Below are 23,958 nucleotides of genomic sequence, written 5' to 3' on the forward strand. Positions count from 1 at the left end.
CATAAACTGGGAGTGAATTAGGGTAAGAAAGGGGAATGGAGGAAAGCCTTTCACGTATACGGAAAAAGATAAAACTAACTGAATTCATATGTAAAGCTCAAATTGAATAATGCTTCCTGGCTTGGTTATTTATATACTAGTTATTTGGCAAATGGGAAGCATCGTCATGAAAAGGATTATAGCAGGCTCACCTGTCACAGGACGTCACCGACTCCTGGAACGGCAATAGGAACCACAAAAACGAGAAGTAAAACGAGGGTAATTTAAATGAGGTTGTAGATTAACACACCGAGGCTGAATGCCCATAAATCCCCCTCAGGATGCTAGCGTTCGGCAGTGCGTGTGGTTTCTTGCCCGCCCACTAGGTGCACGCCGGTCCCCTCTCGATCCACAAAACACAGAGTCATCTTTGGACGAACAGAACTAAGCTCAAGGAGCAGGACATAAATGATAGCCGAACAGGTAGGCCGTGTAGGCGGCCAAATAAGTACGCTAATACATGGGAACCACCTGGAACTCCCGGAGCAAAGCGCGATCTATGTACCAGTGAGTTCGCTGGTGAGTTACATTGTAGATAGTATGTCTTCAAATCCTCCCGTCTTTGTCTTGTGAGTTAGGCAATTTAGAATTAGTCACTGGCTCTGTAGAACTTAATCTTGAAGATATTACCAAAAACATACCATAATAAAATAAGTATATTAGGTATAGATACGACATTCCAAGTGACTTGCTGCCTGGGTGAGTCTGGGACATGGGCGAATGATACAGCAGTGATCCTGGTGACCCTTGGGCATTTGAGCCTGGCTTGGTGATCCTAGATACTCTGATCCTGGACGGTCTGATATAATAAAACACCTAAATTTAGGTGTAGGTAGGTGATCCGGGTGACTCAGGTGGCTCCAACGTCAATATTTTGGGCTATCCATCATTATGTCGCATTCCGTTTCAAGTTAGCTTAAATAATAGTAAATGATCTGATCGTACATACTTTCATGATGGTCCTTCCCACTGTAGGTTGTTCAGTACTGCCAACGCCGCTGCTGACAAGGCCCCATTCAGAAGAGGATAAGCGTACGTCCTCAACTTGGGACACAATAGAAAGGAAGCCACTCCTAATATATGAGCACAGCATGATCTGCTTTTCTCGGCGGGCAATTATGAGGGTTTACGTTTTGAATGACCGATGATAGCTGATGTATGTTGAATCTAATTGTTGACATGGTGAATTCGCTCCTGCATGTCCGTATAGTAGGAACAAGCAAGTTACACGCGTTCAATCTCTACGACATCCCCTTCCATTTGATCCTTAAGTTCCAACTTATCGTGATTCTCACCGATAGCCGCCGCCTCCCCATCGAAGATCAATGCCATATGCTCCAGGCTATACCCTTTAGTTTCAGGATAGAAGAAATAGGAAGTGAAGGCGTAGCAGGCGAGGACGGCAACAAAGACGAAATAGTATTTCCATCCGATGGCATCGAGGGCAATGGGGTTGACAAAAGTATTGAAGATCAGGGCACAGGTTGCAGAGATCCAGACGACAGAGAGACCACGCGATCGGAGAGCGAATGGCCAGATTTCACACGGATACGCAGTGAGCAGTGGGGATCTATCGAGCAAAGCAAGGTTAGGGGGTGATCTATAACGTACGTCCAAGCAATGAGAGAGCGAGATAGTGAACTTACAGTGCAATGTCGTAGCCAGCGAAGAAAATAAAGATGAAGGGAATGACTGCCGTTCCTATCGGTACAGAACCAGTCGTTGCAAAGGAACCGGACAGACCAGTAATTGTAATATAACCGACAAGCATTATACCGGCAGAGGTGAGGAAAAGAGCACGGCGACCTGCCCGTTCGACCAACGTTGCACCGATTGCAGCGAAGATCAGGTTCCAGATTTGTAAACAGGCAGATATAAGTAGCTGATCCTTTGTTTTTGAGATCCCAACGGAATCCAACACCAGAGCCAGATAGTAGGACACGACGCCATTTCCAGACCATTGGCTGAAAATACCTAGGGTGACTGTAATAAGAAGACGATGCCGATTCCCCGGTGTCTTGACCATGTCCTTGTAGCTGGAAGACGACGAGGCTTCTTTTTCGGCTGTGATGGCTGCATGGATCTCGGTGACCTCGGATGTTATCAAGGGCGCAGTGATATCGCCAGCGGCGTGCAACAGCGCAAGCTTCTCCCGGGCTTCTTCCACGCGGCCAGTTCCGATTAACCAACGAGGACTCTCGGGGGTCATGATGAATCCTGGAATTGCCGCAACAGGGAGGAGGATCTGCAAGAGCGTGGGCAGTCTCCATGACCACGAACTGCTGTAAGTTCTGGTAGCGAACGTCACCCAAGACGCAACAACAGAGCCGCCATAATACCCTACCATAAACAGAGCACTTGTAACGCTTCGATGAGCAGGGTACGCAATCTCGCCCAACAATAATGGCCCGGGGACGCTGACACAGCCAGAACCAAGACCGATGAAGACGCGTGATACTATAAATACGGTGTCATTAGGAGCAAAGGCCCCAAGGAGTGATCCCACCGCGAGAATCAAAACTCCTATCCATATAGTCGGTTTCCGTCCAAACTGGTTGCACGCCCATCCGGCCGCCATTGAGGAGAAGATTGCTCCTGCTGCGTATATAGCGTTTATGAAGCCGAGCCAGGTACTCGATGGCATTTGCATAAACTCTAGCCAACTATCCAGAGACTGAAGGCCATTCACCAGAGAGCCATCGAAACCGTTGGAGGAGGCTAGATAAATCAATACTTGGTCGATAATTGACGGAAAGCCCCTTACAGAAAAGCGTCATTGATATGAGGCAGAAATTGAGACGGCGTAACTTGGGATCTTTCCACCAGGGAAGCTCTGCAGGAACAGAGGCCACCGGTCCAGGATCGTCGTTCTGACAAGTCTCTACTGTCATTTCGAATGGAGGTCAATTTGCAGGAGTATAGGAAGCAGAACACTCTACGCTGATTGATAATTGAGATCTTATACCCTGCGTCCAGTCTGGACTCGGGGGTTTACCCGAAGTTCTTCCGGGTTGCAGTGCATCAAGCGATATCCCGTAATGCGGAGAAAGTGTGGGGAAGTTCCTCCCCGCGAAGATTTAACTCCACGTTAGCGGCACACCAATGAACCTGCAGGGCCAAGATTTTCTCCCCAATGTGCCGGCTGCCTGGTGTGGAGGACGGCACTTCCTGGTAAGGGGGTACCGAAGCAATGGTACCTTGCATGCCGCCAGGTGATGTATACAATGGAACAAGTATTGTCACCAATCATGCCCCAATGCCTTCCGAAAACCTGCCGCTTTAGCAGCGTGAGACAATTGAGCCAGTGTCAATTGAGGAAATAAAGACGAGCGCCTCAGTGTCCTGTTGCTTACATATACTCACGCAGTTCTGTAGACAATTCCACAGACAGGAAATACGTATGTACAGGAATGTATTTCCGAGGTCGGCTTGGAGGCAACCCTAAAGGCCCGGAAGGACGCTTTATCGGAGCTTGGCGGACAGGAACGAAGCCAGTGTGGCTGTAGCAAAGTCCCGCTGCTTTTCTCCACAGCTGAAAACACATTCTCACCGCATTGATAAGGTTTCATGCTGGTAGTGTGTGCCTTGATATATGACTTCCGGCCGGAATCTGTCCGTGGCTGGGATTAACTTGGATTATTGGACTTGCTGTCTCTCCGAAACACAGGCCAAAGAATGTGAACAGAGTTAGGGATGATATTCTTTCACCGTCAAATTTATTTCTGAACCTACAAGCACTTCTAGAGATTGGGATGAAGAAACACCCGGCTTATTGGGATCATGGCTGCATTTTATCCTGCCGATATTGTCCATCAAGATGACTTATCATGGCTTATAGGCCCGGGATTAAGCAAGTAAGTGGTAAAGCGCAACACTACAACTCCAAGTAGGAGACCTTAGCTCCCTTATATATAGGTCTTAAGGTTGATTAAGATACATTCAAATTCGGTGAACTTCGTTATAATAGCTCACAGCTTTGTACCCACGCGAGCATCCCGAGTCTTCTCTTCCAGCAGTTTGCAAAGCTCAGGTCCAAGTGTAATTATGGCCTGTCCGGTAATATCTGTCACGGACTTACCGGTCGACACCTGATAGTCACCAGCTTGTAATTCCCACTTGCCACTCTGTTCGCTGAAGTGTGCAAGCTGATAAATATCAAAAGCAATACTAGCAGTCTTGGTCTCGCCCGGCTCCAGATGGACCTTTGCAAAACCAACAAGTTCTTTGACCGGATTCTCGGGAACCACCTCCTTGCTGCCAGCGTAGACCTGAACAACATCATCCCCGGCATAAGAGCCAGTGTTTGTCACATCTATGCCCACTTGAACAGTACCGTCACTGGTAACGTCCACCTTATGGTTGGCATGCGCAAAAGTGGTGTAGGATAGACCATAGCCGAATGGGAAAAGAACTTTGCCACGGTTTTCTTCTGATCGGTCGTAGTGTCGATAGCCGACAAAGACACCTTCCGCGTACTGGACCTGGAGTTGGCGGTTGCCATCGTTCTCGGTATACTCACCTGGGAAATTGCCATGTGCGGGAGCATCCTCGACTCTGTGGGGGAAGGACATTGGCAGTCGGCCGGAAGGGTTGGCTGCTCCAACAAGGATATCGGCAATGGTATTGCCCGCTTCCTGGCCCGGGAACCAGGCCTGAACAACGGCCTTGACCTTGTCCAGCCAGGGCATAGCTATTGCGACTCCGGTGCTGTTGACGACAATGGTGTTGGGGTTTGCGGCGCCAACTGCTTCTACCAGCCGATCCTGGGAGCCATTGCTAGGAAGATGGAAGCTCTTTTGATCCTGGCCTTCCGTCTCCCAGTCAGGAGTATGGCCGGTGAAAATGATAGCAATGTCAGAGTTTTTAGCCACCTCGACTGCTTCCGAAAGCAAGTCTCGGTCATGCTCCTGCTCCGTCATGAATCCGAGGCGGAAGCCGATCAAACCGTCGAGCATAGCAAGTCCGCTTTTAGAGCTGGGCTTGACTGTTGTGACTTCAATGGTATAGGTCGTGCCGGCCTCGAAACTAAATTGAACCTCGGGCTCTTCCACGCCCCCCAGGAGGAACGCCATGGAGTCCGGGCAATTGTCCCTCTGATCATAGAGTAACTTCCCATCGATCATAACCTTCGAAGGTCCCAGCCCGGACATGCCGAAGTAGTGGTATCCACTGTGCGAGGGCGTGAAGCGGGCGGTAGCTCGAAGGCTTCCCCACTTCTCCTTAACGAAGATGGGTATATAAGTAGGCAGCGCACTATCGCTTGTCGAAGCCGGCTTGCCAGTGGGTTCCTCCTGGTCGAAGAATTCTAGCGTCCAGCCAGGCTTTCCGTCTAGGCTCACCACACCTTCGCCGAGTAAAGGCAGCTGACGGAAGGTGCTGGCACCTTTAGCAAAGTCAAACTCCACTGTGTCGCCCAATGCAGCCCGTAGACCTTCCTCTGGAGTGACGCGGTAGTGAGCATTAACACTGGCACTTCCACCGCCATGTATAAGACCTTCTCGCGCGAAGCCGAGTAAGGCGATCTTTTTATTGGCCAGCCGCTCCTTTTTCAAAGGCAGCACACCTTCATCGTTCTTGAGAAGGACGACGCCCTGACTACCCACGGAACGGATCAAACGTTGATGCTCTGGCAGATTGATGGCCTGTTCTTCTGGAATGGTCGGATCTTCAAAGCAGTTAAGCTTCGCCAAGAGCTCAAGAATCCTGCGCGCGTGGTCATCGATCGTCTTGTGCGATACGGCTCCAGACTCCACGGCAGTGACCACATCTTCCACCTTACGCCACCGCGGTGGCCCGGGCATCTCCAGATCCAAACCCGCGTTTAAGGAGTCAACGGTTGAATTAGTACCGCCCCAGTCACTCATGACTACGCCGTCCCAGCCCCATTGGCCCCGTAAAACGTCTTGCAGTAGGAATTTGTGTGAATCGGCGTGGGTGCCGTTGACAAGGTTATAAGCTGTCATGACGGCCAGAGGATTGGCCTCCTTGATGGCGATTTCGAATGGCTTCAAATAAATTTCTCGTAGAGCACGTTCTCCGACAATTTCGTTGACGGTAAAACGGCAGGTCTCCTGCTCATTGACTGCATAGTGCTTGATGGTAGCAGCAACCCCATTGTCTTGCAGACCGTGGATGTACTGCGCCGCCATTTTCCCAGCTAGGAACGGGTCCTCAGAAAATGACTCGAAATTGCGGCCTCCAAGGGGGTGGCGATGAGGGCAGACGGTGGGTGCCAACCTGGGTATTATCAGTACATCATGCTTACGCGCCACAACTTGCCGCCGTAGACCTCGCTTACAGAACTCTTGCTCCTTTTGATCGCGTCTCGTCTGCGAGTGCTCTTCCGATTTTTCTGACAGCTTGGCGATCCCATGTTGCAGCGAGCAGGCACGATGCAGGAAAGCATGCTGATGTTGTGCCCCCTTTGAAAGCGGCACCCCGTGCCCCGTTTGGTCCATCCGAGGTCTATATGAATGCACTGGTCAGTCCGGGTGGGGATCATTCATTGATACTGCGACTGAAGTGAGCAAACCTTTACAGAAGGAACACCCTTTTCTGGGAAATCCGCAGTCTGCCAGAAGTCCTTCCCGGCCAACAAAGTAATCTAGCGGCCCATTTGTGATCAGTAAATCCTCCTGTTTAGTCCGTAAGCAATGACAGGTAAATGTACCTTTTCTTCTAGGGTCAATGTCGCGAGAAGCTTCTCTATCTTCCCGGGTTCAATATTTTTGAATGCCATGATGGACGAACTGTTAAACGACCTAGAACAACTTGGGAGTTGATTTCAATCGGAGCTGGAAGTGCCACGAACGAAGCGCCCTTTTATATTCTGCCATCGGGAATGCCGACGTCGCTTCTCCTTGAACTCAGGAGCCAGGCTATTCCCCCACACGACGGATGTCCACGGCAGAACGTGGAGCTCCATGGGGTCAGTAATGATTGCGAGTTGTGATCGTATGCCAAGTCGCTTGGATGCGCCGGCTAATCTTCGGCAGTTGCCTTTCTTACCTTTTTAAGACTAGCCCACAGTCACCTGTGGTCTGTGGTATGCCAATACATGATGTCGCGCGTAATCTTCCTTAATCTGCCCAAACATTGGAATTCATAAACCGCGTCTTCATGATATTGGATTGTCCCGCTTCTCATATTTACATCTAATGGGGCCAGTACTGAACGGCTTCAGGAGGTTTCCCGGTGTCTCCTGGTGCTGCCCGACACAATAGGGCGGATTCAAGTTACCACTCCTTGTGCCTGTGATACTAAATATATAGTAGTCTATATCATATATGTTAGTGGGCTATTTATGACTTAGAGACTCGAGGCTCAATGAGGCTAGAAGGAGGACAATAAGGATAGTCGAATGGATAGCTCAGTACAAGCCCAGGATGAGTTAGGGTTCAGCTCCTCCCCGCGGGTTCCCCCGCCAAGGCGGCACTAAACCTAAAGGTAAGGCACCGCTTAGTATAAAAATCTTCAGAGCTTTTAATATAGTCTCTACTAATTCTCTGAGAGACATGGATTGAAATGGGACGGGAATGAGCAATTGGATCTAATCATCCCGATCTTATTCACACATGTCAAAGGGGAGCGCTTATAGAAATAGGTATAAGCAAACGGAGGAGTCTCGCTGCCTAACAAGAGAGTACTTAAAATCTTATAGACAAAGGGGATCCTTAAGTCTGTGACTCTGTGAGAATGAAATGTGTTAGTCACAAACCTCCTCGCTCCTTTAAAAAAACCTTAGATATATAGTTAATTTATACAGTAGATAGATACGTTACCTACCTTACAATAATAATTTATGAGCCGATACAAGCGTAAATAAACTCATTATGTGGGAATATACTGTAGTATATAGATTTAGCAATCATCACCTGCTAAAGCTGAGTTTGAATTCTCGGAGTCAAAGGGATAATTTTGTCCGTAAGACTAAAGGAATATAGCATGTGTAAGAGTCATATAGCACTAGAAGTGAAACTAGTCAGGGGACTTTGCCCACTTTTATGCCTTCCGCAATCGAGCAAGTCCATGGGCGACGTACTGCGCGAAACGGGTGGATCAAGGGCGAGAAACTGAAGTGGAGGAAGGCTTTTCATGCATTAGGGTATAAAAAGACACCAATACAATTAATACGTAAACAGCAATTTAAACATATGCATGATCTATTTATTCTCCTAAACTAGACTAGTATTGAGCACCAAGGTGCTAGTATCCGTTATTATAGGTGTGATACGTGGTGATTAACCAGCTGCTCAACTGCCCATGAAGCTGCCATCTGCCGCAATTTACGTCGATTGGTCTTACCAGTTGCAGTCACAGGAATCCTATCCAGAGCGATGTATGAAAATGGTATCATAGGCGTGACATTGCAAAGGTGTCGGAGGACCAGCCCCGATGTATCGCGCTGGGAGAACAGGACCTTCCACGACCAACTCACCCACAGCACCAAAATAAAAATACATTATATATACAGAAGACTAATACTAATCTTTAGCTATTTATACGTAGTGCATTAAGCTTCTAATATTTAGGTCAGCCCAGGTGATCGTTGGGGTGTACTTCTCTCAACTACCCATGTCTGATATTCCGGCAGCGGAAAGCCGCAGAGCTAACTGGCGGCAGTTTCATCGCGTGCTGTTATCTTCATTGAATTTCCAGACTCCCAAGTGAATTTGATGGGAATTTTTGCAGTGGGGCTTGGGGAAGTTTCAGTAAAGTAATCATCCCCACGACTACAACCGACAACTTGAAGCTGTTCTGGTAGTCCTAAACAAAGGAATGCATCGACGTGGAAGCGACTACAGCGCATAAACTCTCCTTGCTTGAGATAATTACTGCTATACAAAGGTTGTTCGCTTCAGGTCTTTACTCATGCCCTACAAGACCTGAGCTAAGTCTGGCTTGATAACATCGCCTGTGTCAATGGAGAGGGCGTATATCTCGTCTCTAATAACATGCAGTTGCCGGGATTGGCAAGAATTCCTCAATAAATTGATGGCCGATGCTAGATAACAGTGGCTAAGTGGGTTGTGAGGATTGCGTAACATTATGAAATGGTTGGCACACCTTTAGCTGGTGTGTACGCTGGGTGTTGTCCCGTACAGTTTCCACCTGCTCCGACAATGGCGAGCATTAGAATGCTATATTAGATCTGGGAGATGGATAGCATTACATCGTTGAAAGCATGAATTCCTGCACAACGTCCGAGTAGGCATCGCAAATAAATACTTAACCTGAAGAGTCTCGGGCTTCGGGGGAAAATTGCCCCGAAGCAAACGCAATTTCAGCATCATGAGCCAAAAGAGACGTGTCCGTGCAGTCTTATACGAAGAGGTTATTTAGAAGCCAAAAGCTTAGCAGTAACCCCTATATGGTTTTCGGCGGATAGCCTATCGCTGGAAAGTTAATCAACATCAGCGATCCATCTTCTCATGCACGAGTTGTGCTATTCATTGCGCATGCCGTGGAAGGAATTACATGGAAGTAAATGCAATTAGTCTTAATCCACGGTGAATAGAATGTGAGCCTCATAGAAATTCGCATTAAAAAGACTTTCGCTGAGAGGCCCGCTGACAAAGTGCTTCTAGACTTGAATGGAATACAGACTGACTCTGGGATGGGCTTAAACCCGGCAATATGGAATGATTCTTTTACCCGAGATTGAAATAGCTGGGAAATAAATTCTGGATACACAAGGCGTACTATTACTCCATGAGCTTTTTCATGGATAAGCTATGTCTGTGTAGGTGTTCAGGCTAAAGAAGAAAGACTAAACATCGCCAACTCAGCTGCCTGACCCGAAGATTGTCCGGCAATGGGAATATGTTTTATGTATAACTCCGCTTTCGAATGGCTTATCATGTCGGCATTGCTCAGATTCTCTGGCCCGACTCCGGGCCATGATTCATATCCGTGCAATTTAGCCTGAATGGATTGGGTGGTTATGCAGATATCGGAATATCCCCGCGTCGGACGAGATGATCGGCTGCGGGACTTTCTCGATTCGGGACTTCATCTGTGGGGTTGGAAGTAAAATGCTGGAGATGCTGGGGCAATGCCGACTTTTTACCCAGAGATAGGTGACAGTGACGTACACAGCTCAAGGAAGACAGCTAGCTCCCCTTGCCATTGAGAATGCAATTGCCCAAGGCTATAAATCGCAGCCCACTGCCGGGCTACAGGTGAAAAGTGCAGCTGCAGCATTGTACCGCCGACAATTGCCATCATGCCTGGTGCAGCATCTATCGTCGCAGTCCTGGCGGCCCTCTTGCCGACCGCTCTTGGTCAAGCAAACCAAAGCTACGTCGACTACAACACCGAAGCTAATCCAGACCTGTTCCCCGAATGTCTGGAGACCGGTGGCACATCCTTTCCAGACTGCGAAAGTGGTCCTCTGAGCAAGACTCTGGTCTGCGACACTTCGGCAAAACCCCATGATCGAGCTGCCGCCCTTGTCTCCCTTCTGACCTTCGAGGAGCTCGTAAACAACACCGCCAACACAGGTCATGGTGCCCCTAGAATCGGCCTGCCCGCATATCAGGTGTGGAATGAAGCTCTCCACGGTGTCGCCCACGCCGATTTCAGCGACGCCGGCGACTTCAGCTGGTCCACCTCCTTCCCGCAGCCAATCTCGACCATGGCTGCCCTCAACCGCACCCTAATTCACCAGATTGCCACCATCATCTCCACGCAAGGACGCGCCTTCATGAATGCCGGCCGCTTCGGACTGGACGTCTACTCCCCCAACATCAACACCTTCCGCCACCCCGTCTGGGGCCGCGGCCAGGAAACCCCCGGCGAAGACGCCTACTGCCTCGCCTCCACCTACGCATACGAATACATCACCGGCATCCAAGGCGGCGTCGATGCCAACCCACTCAAACTCATCGCAACCGCCAAACACTACGCCGGCTACGACATCGAGAACTGGGCCAACCACTCCCGGCTCGGCAACGACATGCAAATCACCCAGCAAGACCTGGCCGAATACTACACCCCACAATTCCTCGTCGCCTCCCGCGACGCCAAAGTCCACAGCGTCATGTGCTCCTATAACGCCGTCAACGGCGTCCCCAGCTGCTCCAACTCCTTCTTCCTGCAAACTCTCCTCCGCGACTCCTTCGACTTCGTCGAAGACGGCTACGTCTCCGGCGACTGCGGCGCAGTCTACAACGTCTTCAACCCCCACGGCTACGCTGCCAACGAGTCCACCGCAGCCGCAGACTCCATCCGCGCAGGAACCGACATCGACTGCGGCGTTTCCTACCCACGTCACTTCCAAGAATCCTTCCACGACCAAGAAGTCTCCCGACAAGACCTGGAACGAGGCGTCACCCGTCTCTACACCAACCTCATCCGCGCCGGCTACTTCGACTCCAAAACCAGCCCGTACCGCAACATATCCTGGTCCGACGTCCTATCCACAAACGCCCAGAACCTCACCTACGAAGCCGCCGCCCAAAGTATCGTCCTACTCAAGAACGACGGCATCCTCCCCCTCTCTACCACCACCACCTCATTAAATCGCACCACCACCACCATCGCCCTAATCGGACCCTGGGCCAACGCAACCACCCAAATGCAAGGCAACTACTACGGCCCAGCCCCCTACTTAATCAGCCCGCTGCAAGCCTTCCAACAATCCTCCTCCTCCGAAGGATACAAAGTCACCTACGCAATAGGCACAAATACAACCACCGACCCCACGCCCCACTCGCAATCCGACGCCCTCACCACCGCTCAAGAAGCCGACCTCATCATCTTCGCCGGCGGCATCGACAACACCCTCGAAACCGAAACCCAAGACCGCGCAAACATCACCTGGCCCGCCAACCAACTCTCCCTCATCACAAAACTAGCAGACCTAAACAAACCCCTCATCGTCCTCCAAATGGGCGCCGGCCAAGTCGACTCCTCCGCCCTGAAAGCAAACAAGAACGTCAACGCCCTCATCTGGGGCGGATACCCGGGTCAGTCGGGTGGGCTAGCCCTCAGGGATATTATCACGGGCGAACGCGCCCCGGCAGCTAGGCTCGTTACGACTCAGTACCCGGCTGACTATGCCGAGGTGTTCCCGGCTATTGATATGGGTCTGAGACCGAATGGGTCGAATCCGGGTCAGACGTATATGTGGTATACTGGGACGCCGGTTTATGAGTTCGGGCATGGGCTCTTTTATACTAGCTTTCGTGTTTCTGCTGCTGCGGGTGGGAATAAGAATCGCACGTCGTTCAATATTGAGGATGTTCTGGCCCGCCCGCATCCCGGGTATAAGTTGGTGGAGCAGATGCCGTTGTTTAATTTCACGGTGGATGTTACCAATACTGGAGACCGAGTGTCGGATTATACTGCTATGGCGTTTGTCAATACGACGACGGCTGGCCCGGCGCCGTATCCCAATGAGTGGCTGGTTGGGTTTGATCGGTTGAGTGCTGTGGAGCCTGGGTCGTCCAAGACGATGGTCATTCCGGTGACGGTGGATAGTCTGGCTCGTACTGATGAGTTGGGTAATCGTGTGTTGTATCCTGGTCGGTATGAGGTGGCGTTGAATAATGAGAGAGATGTGGTCTTGGGCTTTACGCTCACGGGGGAGAAGGCTGTGTTGTTCAAGTGGCCTAAGGAGGAGCAGTTGATTGCGCCGCAGTAGATCGGAGGGAAGAATTATTCGGATGTAATGATGTGACTTGCTAGAAGGTTACGAAGATAGAATACTGCTTTTATGATACTATGTTCATTCTATATGCAATTTCATGGTGATCTAAACGTGGCTGGCTCCAAATTTTGAAACACTCTTAAGACGTTATAACTGTGGTTTCCTCCGTTAAAGATTTTATAATGCATCATTGTTCTGTTTTTGTGGTAATTGTGCTTCTTCACGAAGTAGAAGGCTTTGTCTCAATCATTTGAACGAGCTCATCATACTCGCCTGTGTTGCGTAACATATCCCAGAAGACACCTTCCTTCTTGACGAGGTTGGCGGGCGTGTCATTCCTATGATTATCCGTTAGTATCAATCCAATTCTACAAGCCACTGGAAATTAGATGAACACAATGAGGAACAAAAACATACTCAACAATCTCCCCGTCAACCATAACAAGTACCCGATCATAATCCATAATAGTCCTCAGTCGATGCGCAATAGCGATGATGGTACAATCGGGGAACATCTCCCTCAGAACACGCTGCATATGCATGTCCGTTTCATGATCGACAGACGCCGTCGCCTCGTCCAACAGCACGACCTTGGATCGTCGACACATGGCCCGTGCAAGACTGAGCACTTGACGCTGGCCTTGGCTGAAGTTCTCGCCGTTAGCCGCCACAGGCGTATCCAGAGTGAGAGGGCGGGTCGTTTTGGCGGGATGGGCGTGGTCCGTCTGGTCGCTGCCGTCAGGGACGTGGATGGAGGTGCAAGCTCCCAGGGCAGAGGCAAGTTCTGTTTCGCTGGATTCGCCGAATGGGTCGAGATTCGAGTGAACATCCCCGGAGAAGAGGACTGGTTCTTGCGGGATCAAGGTTACGCTAGCGCGAAGCCGGTTCAGGAAGATCTTGGTGATGTCGACTCCGTCGATGGTTATCTGGCCCGACGCGATGTTCACGAATCGCAGTAAGGATAGTCCAAGGGTGCTCTTGCCACTTCCTGTGCGGCCGACGAGGCCAATACGCTCCCCTGGATTCGCGACGAAAGACACATTGCGTAGGACGTCTGGCCCTTCTTCCTGGTATCGCGCGGTGACGTTGTGAAACTCGACACGGCCGGATGTAGGCCAGCTGGCTGGGACGACTGAGGATTTTGCTTGGTCTTCACTCAGGTGCTCCTCTGGCTCGATATCCGCGTATTCACGCACCCGCTGGAAACAGTTCAGCTCGACCTCCAGCTCGTTCATTGTTCGTACTAAGTTCAGGATATTCTGGCTGAGGCCAATGGCGTTGGTCAATGAGAAGCCCACCAGCCCTGCTGGTCCGGACCAAAAATAGGCCACACAGCCCGCCGCGGCTGCAACGGACGCGGCACATAAATCTGAGCGGACGGATATCCAACGGTTGCAATTATATTGCGTTTCTGCGGAGCGGGCATGGACAGCCAGCTTCTCGGCGAGTAGCCGCTGGAATACCAGATCCATATCCTTGCGGGCACGAATCACGCACAGGCCGGACAGAGAATCAGTAAAATGTGAAAACACAGGAGAGTAGTTGATGGATGTCAGCCGCTTGATGGAGACTTGAGTGCGCGTGTACATCTCTCCGATGACGAACCCAATAGTGCATATAACAGCCGCCGGAAGAGCAAAGATAGGCATGATCGAGGCAACACTGGCAATGCGAAGCAAGAAACGCAACCCGTTCTCGATTGACATCCGCAGCCAATCTATCAAAACTGTGTCTAGAGACCGGGTATCGTTTCCAAACCGGTTAATCAGCCGTCCGATTGGATTCTGGTCGAACCAGGAAATGGGGGCGGATAGGACCGCGGTCACTAGCCGCCTGTGCATCTTCTTTGCAGCTATCCAACTTCCGTACTGATAGAGGAGATTGCCACTGAGCTGCAGCAACAGGAAGAGGATGATCGCTGCGGCGTAGACCCCTAAATAGTAGAGGGAATTTGGGTTCTCGTACTTTTCGTATGCACCCATCCAAATAGAGAGCCAGTAGGTGATCGCAAAGTAAGCAAATTGCACTGCGATTGTTACAGCCATTGCGAGCGGTGCGTAGCAAGGTCCACCGAATAAGAGAATGTATTGTAGGGCTTGAGAAAATGGTCAGGTGTGTTTTGGGAATATTGCGGGGAGTAACATACCTAAGGTGCGCGGCACACGCCCAGTCGCTGAGGTTTCCTTTGCTATGCGTCCTACCTGTGGACTTTGCTGCTCGTGTGCAGGGGCAATGGTGGTTGTAGGCTCTGAAGGAGCATCAAGGGATTCTTCTACTATTGGCGGGTTACCTAAGGACATGGAATCTGTATCGGTTGCGGGTGTACTGCAGCGCGTACGCTGCAGAAGGGCTTGGGGAAGGCTCCAAGGTGTTTCTACAGTAGATGCCTTGCCATGATCGAGCCGTACAAGCAGTTCGGCATCCTGCAGAGCGGCTGAGTAATGTGTGATAAGAACAACCGTTCTATCTGAGAGCAGGCCACTACGGAAGCACTTGTCGTAAACCAGCGTAGTGGTATGAGTGTCAAGTGCAGAGAAGATATCATCCAGTAGGAGTGTGGAGGATTGCGAATATAAAGCCCTCGCCAAGGATACTCGTTGTTTTTGGCCACCGGAAAGTGACGTACCCTTTTCGCCCACGATAGTAGCATCTCCAGCCGGCAGCTGTTGGAGGTCTTGAATCAAACCGCTCGCTTCGACAACTGCGTTGTAGCGGGCTTTGTCAAATGGGCTGAAGAAGGTGATGTTTTCCCGAATCGTGTCATTCTGGAGCCAGGGAGCTTGTGGTACATAAGCCACATCTCGTGGACAGGAGGCCGTTCCCGATTCGAGTACAGTTTCTCCCAGCAAAGAAAGTAATAAAGAAGTCTTTCCACTTCCAGTGGGGCCTGTCACTACGTTCAGGGCACGCGGCCTGAAGCGAACCGAAACATCATGTAATCTAAAAGCAGCAATAGGGGTTCGGCGAAATGTTGCATTCTTAAGCTCCAATGGCCCTTCGGGGTGTTGTTTGATTTCCCTTGCAGTATCGAAGAAGCGGTCGACTCGCCGCAGCGATTCTGCTCCTTGGGCAGAAGCTCTGCTGATGTTTGACAGCCAGACGAATTGGGAGCGCAAGGTCTCCATGATCGACAGGGATGTAAAGGCCGTTGCGGCTCGCAAGGTGTCATTTGTGAATAGCACAAAGACAGAAAACATGACTAGCAAGCTCACCATCGGTAACAGGTCGCCCGCCATTGAAATGGCAGCAGCATACACACTCCGCTTCCAGAGGCGGCGTTGTTCCACGCCTCGAGCTTCGTTGATAGATTTCATTGCAGCATGCTCCCACCCAAAGTATTTCAGAGTTCGTATGGAGTTCAAGTACTCGGATATTTTAGAGAGTCGAACATCTGTAGCTTGCATCACAGATCTCTGGATGCGTGAAACCCTACGGGAGGCTAAGGCAGGGAGAGGAGACAGACACAGAAGTGCAGAGACCCCAAACAGTGATGGCCACCCCAGCATTCGATAGAGGAAGATCACAGCAACTGTGGTGGCTATTGGGGCTGCAGTGGCCACGAAAAAGATGTCTCGCGAGTTGTATATGGCGTCCACATCATACGACATCAAACTGGTTATGTTAGCTTGGCTAGACTTTGGTGCTCCTTTCGCGGAATCTCTCATCTTTCGAGAGGACTTCGGGCGATCTTCTGTACTAGTTTCGACGATGGAATCATCGTACAGGTACGACCGCATTGCGGTCTGATAGATCTCCTGTACCAGCGACACATTGACTCGAACAAGAAGTCGAGTAGCCGTGAAGATGTATTGCTGATAACAGAGTGACCGCAACATTGGTCCGATAAATAACAGGGCCACCCACAGGGCTGGATGAAGGATGGCATCGTCTGGGTTTTCCAGGTACGCAAGCAGTCGCAGCATTGAATACGGTGCGACAAAGTCCAGAACTGCAGTGATTGACGACCAGCACATCATGCTCTTGATTTCAGTCTTAAGCAACCTACACAGGGTTCGAAATGTCTTTCCACCTTTGAGACGCTGCCTCTTTATTTTTTTTAGCCACTTGGAAGGTTCATCATACGAGGGTAAAGGAGGGAGGTCATCCATCGTTAGGTCCCTCCGGCAGCCCCGCAAGATCACATATGTCAGCCATTCGTATGAGCAATAGTATGAGAACAAAGAACAGGTCTCTTCAGGCGACACCTCTTCGACCGGGTACGTTTCTTCGTTTTCTGTATCAGGGACAAACCAACGACGTGGTCGGGGGGTTGCAGCTGCGACTATCAACACAGCCGTGAGACAGGCTATGACGCCACCCCTGATCCCACTTAGGCCAGACGTCGCCCCGACAATCAACAATGGAAGTAGGTCCTGGGTGCATGCTAACAGTAATATTGCAAGAGTAACTGCATTAACATGGCGATATAGGTGAGTCCGAGTCCGCTCATTCCTGAAGCAGAACTGCATCAGTGCCAATACTACCGCATAGCTCACCGCGGTCGGTTGTTTCCAGTTCTCTGCATGTTGAGCATCGATCCAGCCGAGACAACAAGCAGCTATTGCAGCAGCCAAATGCAAGAATGCAAAGGGTAACGAAACAATAATTGGCAGATCTTCATTTAGACGGTCTGCAGAAATCTGAGATTTTGATCTACCGGAACGAGTTGCATAACGCAGTCCCAACGCCAGAAGTAGTCCTACACATGATAACAAGACAGCTGCAAGATGCAAGTTACCTGTGGCCATGAAAGCTGAGATCCTCTGCGTTCGGTATTGCCAGAGGCGCCTGGAAATCAGTTAGCAATTTCCCAATAGAGATTAATTAATATGAACCGACCTCTTCACTAGACCGTCATCTGAATCATAGACACCACCCTCTTCCCTTCCGAGCTGCGATAGCGAGGGGCCGATGACCTGCTGAAAACCCATGAAGAAGTCCGACATCATGCGCGTTCGTAACGAGATGAGGACGACACAATCATGTAAGTGGCACACATTAACTCGCCTTGGCCTACAGTTGCAATTGACCCAGGTCGCGTCTTCGCGTTCTCAATCTCCCACCATTTAATTAGCGGTCCGGGGGACTTGTGGGGCCTGTCCTATCGGTCTTGAAGAATGATAAGAGGGGTGTCCATCCTACGCTAACTCCACACACAATAAAATGTGGTGTTTGAGCTGAATTATGAACAATCTGACTGGCCCATTAAAGATTCGACGGGGTGAGTCAGAAGCGAAGAACTTTTTGGAATCGGATCGCCGTCGGAGTTTCGGCCAACCTGCCCACATTCCGTGGTTCCGTTCCTTTGCTTATCCCTGGTTCAAGTGGAGTCAAAAAGTCCCATGGATATATTCAGGTAATACATTTTTCATATTGTATTATGATATGGAATGTTCTCCTCTCTATAGAAATGCCTAGGGTAAAATAGGGGGAAATCAAAATACTTAACAAGAAGCAAGGTGGAGCCAAACCCTTCCTATCTATACACCGTTATATCACCCATCCACAGGCGAACCACCATTGCGATACTGCCATAACCGGCTGAGATCTTTGACCTTCACCGGCCTTTCCTCGTGTTGACTTCCAAGTCCAAGTGGGATCGCAGGGGTTGTTCTGTTGGGATCCGACGGGCGCTTGTTGGTGACGAGCACCTCATTCCTCTCGTGTCTGACGTGTTTCGGTAGGATTTTCTCATACTCGACCGTTCTCGCCCCCATTTCCATAAACTCATTGGTGTCAAGGACCCTCCTGTCTGGTCCTAACGTGAACATCATGTCTAGATAGTGCTGGTTTAGCTGGTGACCCGAACCCGACCGTACAAAGATTCGACCCATATAGCGGTTTGGAACTCTGGCAAATTGCAGTACCCCCCAAACACATACAAAATCGAAAGCATTGACATAGTGCTCAATATGGAGAACACTCTTCCCCACTTGCACCGAGGCATCCTGATCTGATGTCGTTGAGCCTCTACCGGGCAGCTCCCGGGAGCCCGAAAGCGATTTGTACGGGTTATTGAAGTGGTTGGCAGCGTTGCCAAACGTATATACTTCGAGTTTGCGAAGGACGCTTTCAGGTAGTTCGTCCAGGAGCCAGTCGATGATGAGACTTCCCTCAATGCCACCTTGGCTGTGCAAGATCAGGACCACTTTCTCATATTTCGGATTCAACAGTGTCGCTTTGGTGATGGCATAACCATCTCTTGTATCCGGAGTTGCGAATGTAAAGTTCCTTTGGATCAAGCACTCGATTACATCGAATACGATGCCGTCCCTATAATGGCGTTATCATGTGCACGTTGCTCAGATCACTGCCATGAGGGGAGAGCGTACGTTGGATTATGTACGCCAATGACTTTCCTGCCAAAAGTATAGGCAAGCCGGTCGATGTTATTTTGCAACCAATGATGTCTATATTCCCACAGGTAAGAGACATAGACATCGATAGATCTGAATCGGAAAACAGTCTTAACTTACCCGACCGCGACTCCATTGATAAATATCCAACGTTCCCGTTCATGTTCCGGTCGCTCCTCGATCGGGACTGTTGATTCTATTACCTCGTCCGAATAATTGAATATAAGTGCGCAGATGACTCGGTTTATCCATACAAAGGCCACCACATATATGGAGATCCACAGTGCCGGCACCATCAACAAGAAACATCCCAGCACCGACAGTAAGAAAGCCACCTGGCATAACGCCAGACAAACATGGGCAATAAGATTGACAATATTCTCTTTCGACGGGTATAATTCATCGAGCTCACCCGAGGGGGTCATCGGGAGTAATATTCCCGGCAGACTCCATAGACTCTTGAGGACGAGGAGAATGTCGGCCCACAGCAACTCCAACGGCGACGCTGTATAGGGTAACGGCGGTTTTCGTCCATTTTTCCTCTTCATGAGGAACGTCATGATCATATCAGCTTTGTTTGGGGATCGCGGCGTGAGCTTACCGCAGTATAAACGAATCACCGAATTCTCCAAATTATTCCTATATTCATATTGTGAGCGAAACGGCAGAGGCACAAACAATCAGGAAAGAGCGACGAACTGTGTTTCTCTATTCTATAAGAATTAGTGTGCGAATGCCGATACTGCTGGCCATGACTTCCTTTCGCTTTAGTAGGTCTGTTCGTCCAGTAAAGTGGGTTGGACGTGCCCCATGATGGGGTACTACCTTCCTCGGCAAGATCCACATGATGCTACCTGTTCGTTACTTGGACTGGAATTGAGAATGTGCCCAGGCTGACCTGCATTTCGTGGCGGCTACAGCTGAGCTCTCATTGCCGCGGCAAACCGACACGACCTCGAATCGGATCAATCAGGAATTGTCCAAGTGATCGACATCCACTCATGTGATGCTACATGGTGCCCTAACTAGCAACTTAAATACTACTACTACTTCTACTACTAGGCATCTACATATTTCTTGTTGAGTCATCTATCTATATATATGTCACTAACATGCCCTATCCTAGTCTTTTTCACGGGCATTCAGACGGAACCATTTAATCACGACTACAGTACTCAGGTAAGACTAGGCCCGTGCACGGCATACCAGCAGGGAATAAGGACATGTCTGCCATAGTCACCTTGGTCTTTGAATATGATCTAGTTATCTTAAAATATGCCAGCTGAATCCTGATTGAGTTATAGCAATACAACTACAATACGTAATTCAAACAGAAACGTCACATTCTACGTCTGTCGTTGATACATTGGTAAGCAGAATAATATAGCCCTCCATCGAGGACCAGCGGTTAGAAAGTCGAGAAAAAAAGTGAAGAGACTTGATACTTTTATATTCTTAGATATAATATAAGAAGCTTGGGTACACTAAGTTGAGGGGGAGTACCAAAATTCGAATTAGGGCTACAGCCAGCCTGAAACGGGGGTAGTACAACAATCGAAACTCAGAAGCGCTGTTGGCTTCTTCTGCTTCTTTGTTAGAAACACGTCTAGGGATGCGTGATTCTAAGAAGTCTAAAAAGACTAAGCTATGCTCGATCACCGATCACAAGTGATCGAGCACCCTATATAGGCGCGCACTAATAGATTAGGTAGACAGGGTCTAACATCCTTTTCCTTTTTATCTGTCATAAAACTTACTCTGGCTTTGTTGCTCCATGTTTCTTGCTTAGGCGCGCGTGTATCCAATTGTTAACCACGCTGGCGATACTCAGCGACACCAAAAAGCCAATTGCCAGACCAAGATAGACTAGGCCAAGTCTCCCCTGTCGAAATAATATTGGTCATCGAAAACAACAGAGAAGGTCGAGAAGAGAAGATATGAGAAACCATATACGACAGCGTTGTACACAGCTGTGCCGGTGACAACCGGGCAGAATAAGAACATCGTGACAGGTCGAGTGATTGCTCGTTTAAGAACGGTGCGGACTGGTAGTTGACGTTGGCCTTATGCGTATAAAGCCTGGTTCCCTTTTTTATACGGAGTTTCTTCACCTTCCGTTCGAGGATGAGTGCATATGTCTGTGTGTATGTCAGGGCGCACATCACCCCCATAGTGCCGTTCTGTAATGATGTGTCAACCATCCAAGACTCATACGCCAGACGAGTACGTGATCAGTATCACCCACCACAATAAGCAGCAACCAGGATACCCATCGCCATCCCTTCACAGCAGCCAGGAAGCTACCAGCAACAGGGCCCACGGCTGGACCAAGAAGTAAGCCCACCGAATACATCGGCATGGCGAAACCTCTTCTATGGGTTAGCACAAGGTCTGAGATCGTTCCGCCGGCGTTGTTGACAGAACAAGCGGCAGTACACCCCTGAAGGAAGCGCAATACTACCAGTCCACCTCATTCGGATCGTGTTCATGTTCACTCTTCATGGCAGGTGAAGGGTTATTTTGTTCGACATCGTGTGTTTGAACGTCTTCATTCTCCTCGGCAGTCTTATAGTTTCCCGAAGAGAGTCCCGAATAACCTTGTGCCGATAGCTTCGTTAGCAGTCCGTTCCTGCAACTTATGGTAGGCAATTATGTACTTCATGTTCTATATTTCTCTTTTCATCAGTCATAGTGCCTCCCCGGTGATCAAGGAGATCCAAAATACTGGAACTTAGGCTTCCAACCATGTTTAAATACTCCCACTGCCTCTAAGGGTTGGTCAGCTATTCATCGGATATTCGACCTAGGGTATTTCCCTTTTAGGCAATGGATTTCCCAAAAGGAAATCTTACTTAAGCGTTTCTCACTTGTTTCTGATTTATTGAACAGATGCAAGTACCCTGCCCTAGTCATTGGTAGAATGCATACCCTAGTGCCATGTATGCCCATCTAGCGTTCTATAAAAGCACGGGGTAATAGACTAGAAGGACTAGATAGAGCCATAGTATATACCAAACCTTGAAAGGTCTCAATCAATCTTCAGTTGCTTAGCGCTCTTTCTATGCAAAGCACGTGCACTTGTCACCCTAACCTGAACTATGTAAATGGCTATATTTCTAGATATTTTAACTTGTTCTTCTTGGTTCTTTTTATAGATATATTAGCTTAACACACTGACAAAGGAAATACTAGTTAAAAATCTAGAGAACAAAACAAAATTACTTTAGAACTATTCGCTCATACAGCCGTCTTCTAGGTCGCCTGTAACCATATATAGATAGGTCACATAAAACCTCCCTTTCAGTAGCACAGAGCAGGCATTGCATGAAGTAAGCATTCCTCAGCTGATCCCAATTCTTTGCTTTTTCTACTTGATCCCTTACATAAATAGTCCCTCGCCCAGTACTCACTGTTCTCTTTCCACAACCCTTAAACTTAATTACTTCTACTGTAGAAGTTCTCTATAATCCGTCCTATATTTGTACTAACAGTAGTCAAGATGATATCAACCGTCTTTGGTTTCCTAGGTCAAGTAAGTGATCCATGACACCCCATTTTGATCACAATAGCGATTAACAACACAACCCACTCCAGAGGTATGTCCATTCCATCCAGGTCACATTTCGAACACGATAAACTCCTTACCCTAGCCATGAAACAGACCATCCAGACAGACTACTACCGATGACGCCCGCGCAACATGGCTCACCAACCTGATCAAAGAAGCCGACCAATGCACCAACGAACTGCACCCAGTGCTAAAAGAATTCCAACATCTCATCGAATCCAACCAACGCATCTACATGCTCTTCCAATCCATGTGGGGCCAAGCCCAGGAACAGGCTCCCAATCTGAACCGCAGCCATGAAGTCCAAGACTCTCAACAAATGCTCCAAGTCCTCAACTACATCATCACGCACGCGCCTCCCTACAATGACAACGACAATCTAACCGGATGCCCCATGGTCGGGCTATTCCAATACGCTATGCCGACTATTAGCGGCTACGCTGTGTTCATTGATCCGGAGGTCAACGCCATGCTCAAAAAGGTGCTGGATGTGTGGGGGCAGTTCCTCTCATCGTCTGAATCGGTCTCGGTGCTTGATACGTCATCCTCCGGCTGGTTCAGTGACGGCGCTATGCGCAAACTAGTCACCACGGCCAATGTCGGTGGCACAAGCTATGCGTTCGATGAGCTTTACATCGGCGACCGCAATGCCCCATACTACGGCTTCCCGTCTTGGGATGCGTTCTTTACGCGCCTGTTTCGGGAGAATATCCGGCCCGTTGACTCCCCGGATGACGATACTGTTATTGCCAATGCATGCGAATCCCAACCCTTTGCTATTGCCCGGAATGTGAAAGCTCGGGATAACTTTTGGATTAAAGGGCAGACATATTCCTTGGTTGATATGTTGGGGGCGGGGTTTCCGGATGCCTTTGTCGGTGGGACTATTTATCAAGGATACCTAGATACGTTTAGTTATCATCGGTGGCATGCTCCTGTTTCTGGGAAGGTTGTCAAGACGTATATGCTTGACGGGACTTATTTCTCGACTCCAAGGGCTATAGATAGGGATACTGTCGGTGTCAATAAAGGGGGGGAGATTGATTATCAAGTATATATATCGGCAATGGCAACGCGAGCGGTGGTCTTCATTCAGTCGGAAGATCCGGATATCGGCCTGGTGGGCTTTCTGGGGGTTGGTATGGTTGAGGTATCAACGTGTGAGATTACTGTGAAGGAGGGGGAATATGTCCAAAAGGGGGATCAGATTGGGTTGTTCCATTATGGGGGATCGTCTCATTGTGTCATCTTCCAGAGGGGGGTGAATGTTACGGGCTTTCCAGAAGTTGGAAGGAGGGAGAACGTGCCTGTTCGGGGGAAATTGGCCATTGTGAAGCGATAGA

The 23,958-nt window shown here is 49.4% G+C and overlaps 6 protein-coding genes across 6 annotated transcripts; 2 read left to right on the top strand and 4 right to left on the bottom strand.

Moving 5' to 3' along the window:
• Positions 1-1,263: 1,263 nt before the first annotated feature.
• Positions 1,264-2,930, bottom strand: BDV38DRAFT_278017 (general substrate transporter; the record flags this gene model as incomplete). Its single annotated transcript, XM_032058622.1, has 3 exons — positions 1,264-1,609; positions 1,686-2,757; positions 2,804-2,930. 3 exons carry the CDS (start codon positions 2,928-2,930, stop codon positions 1,264-1,266), a joined length of 1,545 nt encoding a protein of 514 aa, XP_031918552.1.
• A 978-nt stretch (positions 2,931-3,908) lies between these two features.
• BDV38DRAFT_294361 (beta-glucosidase H) lies at positions 3,909-6,778 on the bottom strand (the record flags this gene model as incomplete). The annotated part of the gene is made up of 4 exons (XM_032062489.1): positions 3,909-6,276; positions 6,338-6,504; positions 6,572-6,643; positions 6,710-6,778. The coding sequence occupies 4 exons, from the start codon at positions 6,776-6,778 to the stop codon at positions 4,008-4,010; spliced, it is 2,577 nt and encodes an 858-aa protein (XP_031918553.1). The 3' UTR covers positions 3,909-4,007.
• A 2,983-nt stretch (positions 6,779-9,761) lies between these two features.
• On the top strand, positions 9,762-12,888 carry xlnD (beta-xylosidase XylA). The gene has a single exon (XM_032062490.1). The coding sequence runs from the start codon at positions 10,265-10,267 to the stop codon at positions 12,683-12,685; it is 2,421 nt and encodes an 806-aa protein (XP_031918554.1). The 5' UTR covers positions 9,762-10,264; the 3' UTR covers positions 12,686-12,888.
• A 23-nt stretch (positions 12,889-12,911) lies between these two features.
• On the bottom strand, positions 12,912-16,800 carry BDV38DRAFT_267752 (putative ABC multidrug transporter; the record flags this gene model as incomplete). Its single annotated transcript, XM_032056646.1, has 3 exons — positions 12,912-13,029; positions 13,109-14,786; positions 14,838-16,800. 3 exons carry the CDS (start codon positions 16,798-16,800, stop codon positions 12,912-12,914), a joined length of 3,759 nt encoding a protein of 1,252 aa, XP_031918555.1.
• Positions 16,801-18,078: 1,278 nt separating this feature from the next.
• BDV38DRAFT_234892 (uncharacterized protein) lies at positions 18,079-20,037 on the bottom strand. The gene is made up of 4 exons (XM_032053290.1): positions 19,747-20,037; positions 19,168-19,686; positions 19,024-19,101; positions 18,079-18,964 (listed from the first exon to the last, which is right to left on the bottom strand). Exons 2-4 carry the CDS (start codon positions 19,611-19,613, stop codon positions 18,187-18,189), a joined length of 1,302 nt encoding a protein of 433 aa, XP_031918556.1. The 5' UTR covers positions 19,614-19,686; positions 19,747-20,037; the 3' UTR covers positions 18,079-18,186.
• Positions 20,038-21,235: 1,198 nt separating this feature from the next.
• On the top strand, positions 21,236-23,957 carry BDV38DRAFT_278022 (phosphatidylserine decarboxylase family protein; the record flags this gene model as incomplete). Its single annotated transcript, XM_032058623.1, has 2 exons — positions 21,236-21,381; positions 22,709-23,957. 2 exons carry the CDS (start codon positions 21,236-21,238, stop codon positions 23,955-23,957), a joined length of 1,395 nt encoding a protein of 464 aa, XP_031918557.1.
• Between the last annotated feature and the right edge of the window lies 1 nt (position 23,958).

The sequence above is a fragment of the Aspergillus pseudotamarii genome (assembly GCF_009193445.1).
Source record: "Aspergillus pseudotamarii strain CBS 117625 unplaced genomic scaffold BDV38scaffold_4, whole genome shotgun sequence".
Classification (NCBI taxonomy): Eukaryota; Fungi; Ascomycota; class Eurotiomycetes; order Eurotiales; family Aspergillaceae; genus Aspergillus; species Aspergillus pseudotamarii.

Bases quoted from the DNA above. Each gene is read 5' to 3' on its own strand.
- xlnD (XM_032062490.1), top strand. From the start codon at position 10,265: ATGCCTGGTGCAGCATCTATCGTCGCAGTCCTGGCGGCCCTCTTGCCG.
- BDV38DRAFT_234892 (XM_032053290.1), bottom strand. From the start codon at position 19,613: ATGATCATGACGTTCCTCATGAAGAGGAAAAATGGACGAAAACCGCCG. The intron at 19,102-19,167 runs GTAAGTTAAGAC...GTGGGAATATAG, and splicing joins ATCAATGGAGTCGCGGTCGG to ACATCATTGGTTGCAAAATA. The intron at 18,965-19,023 runs GTACGCTCTCCC...ACGCCATTATAG, and splicing joins ATTGGCGTACATAATCCAAC to GGACGGCATCGTATTCGATG.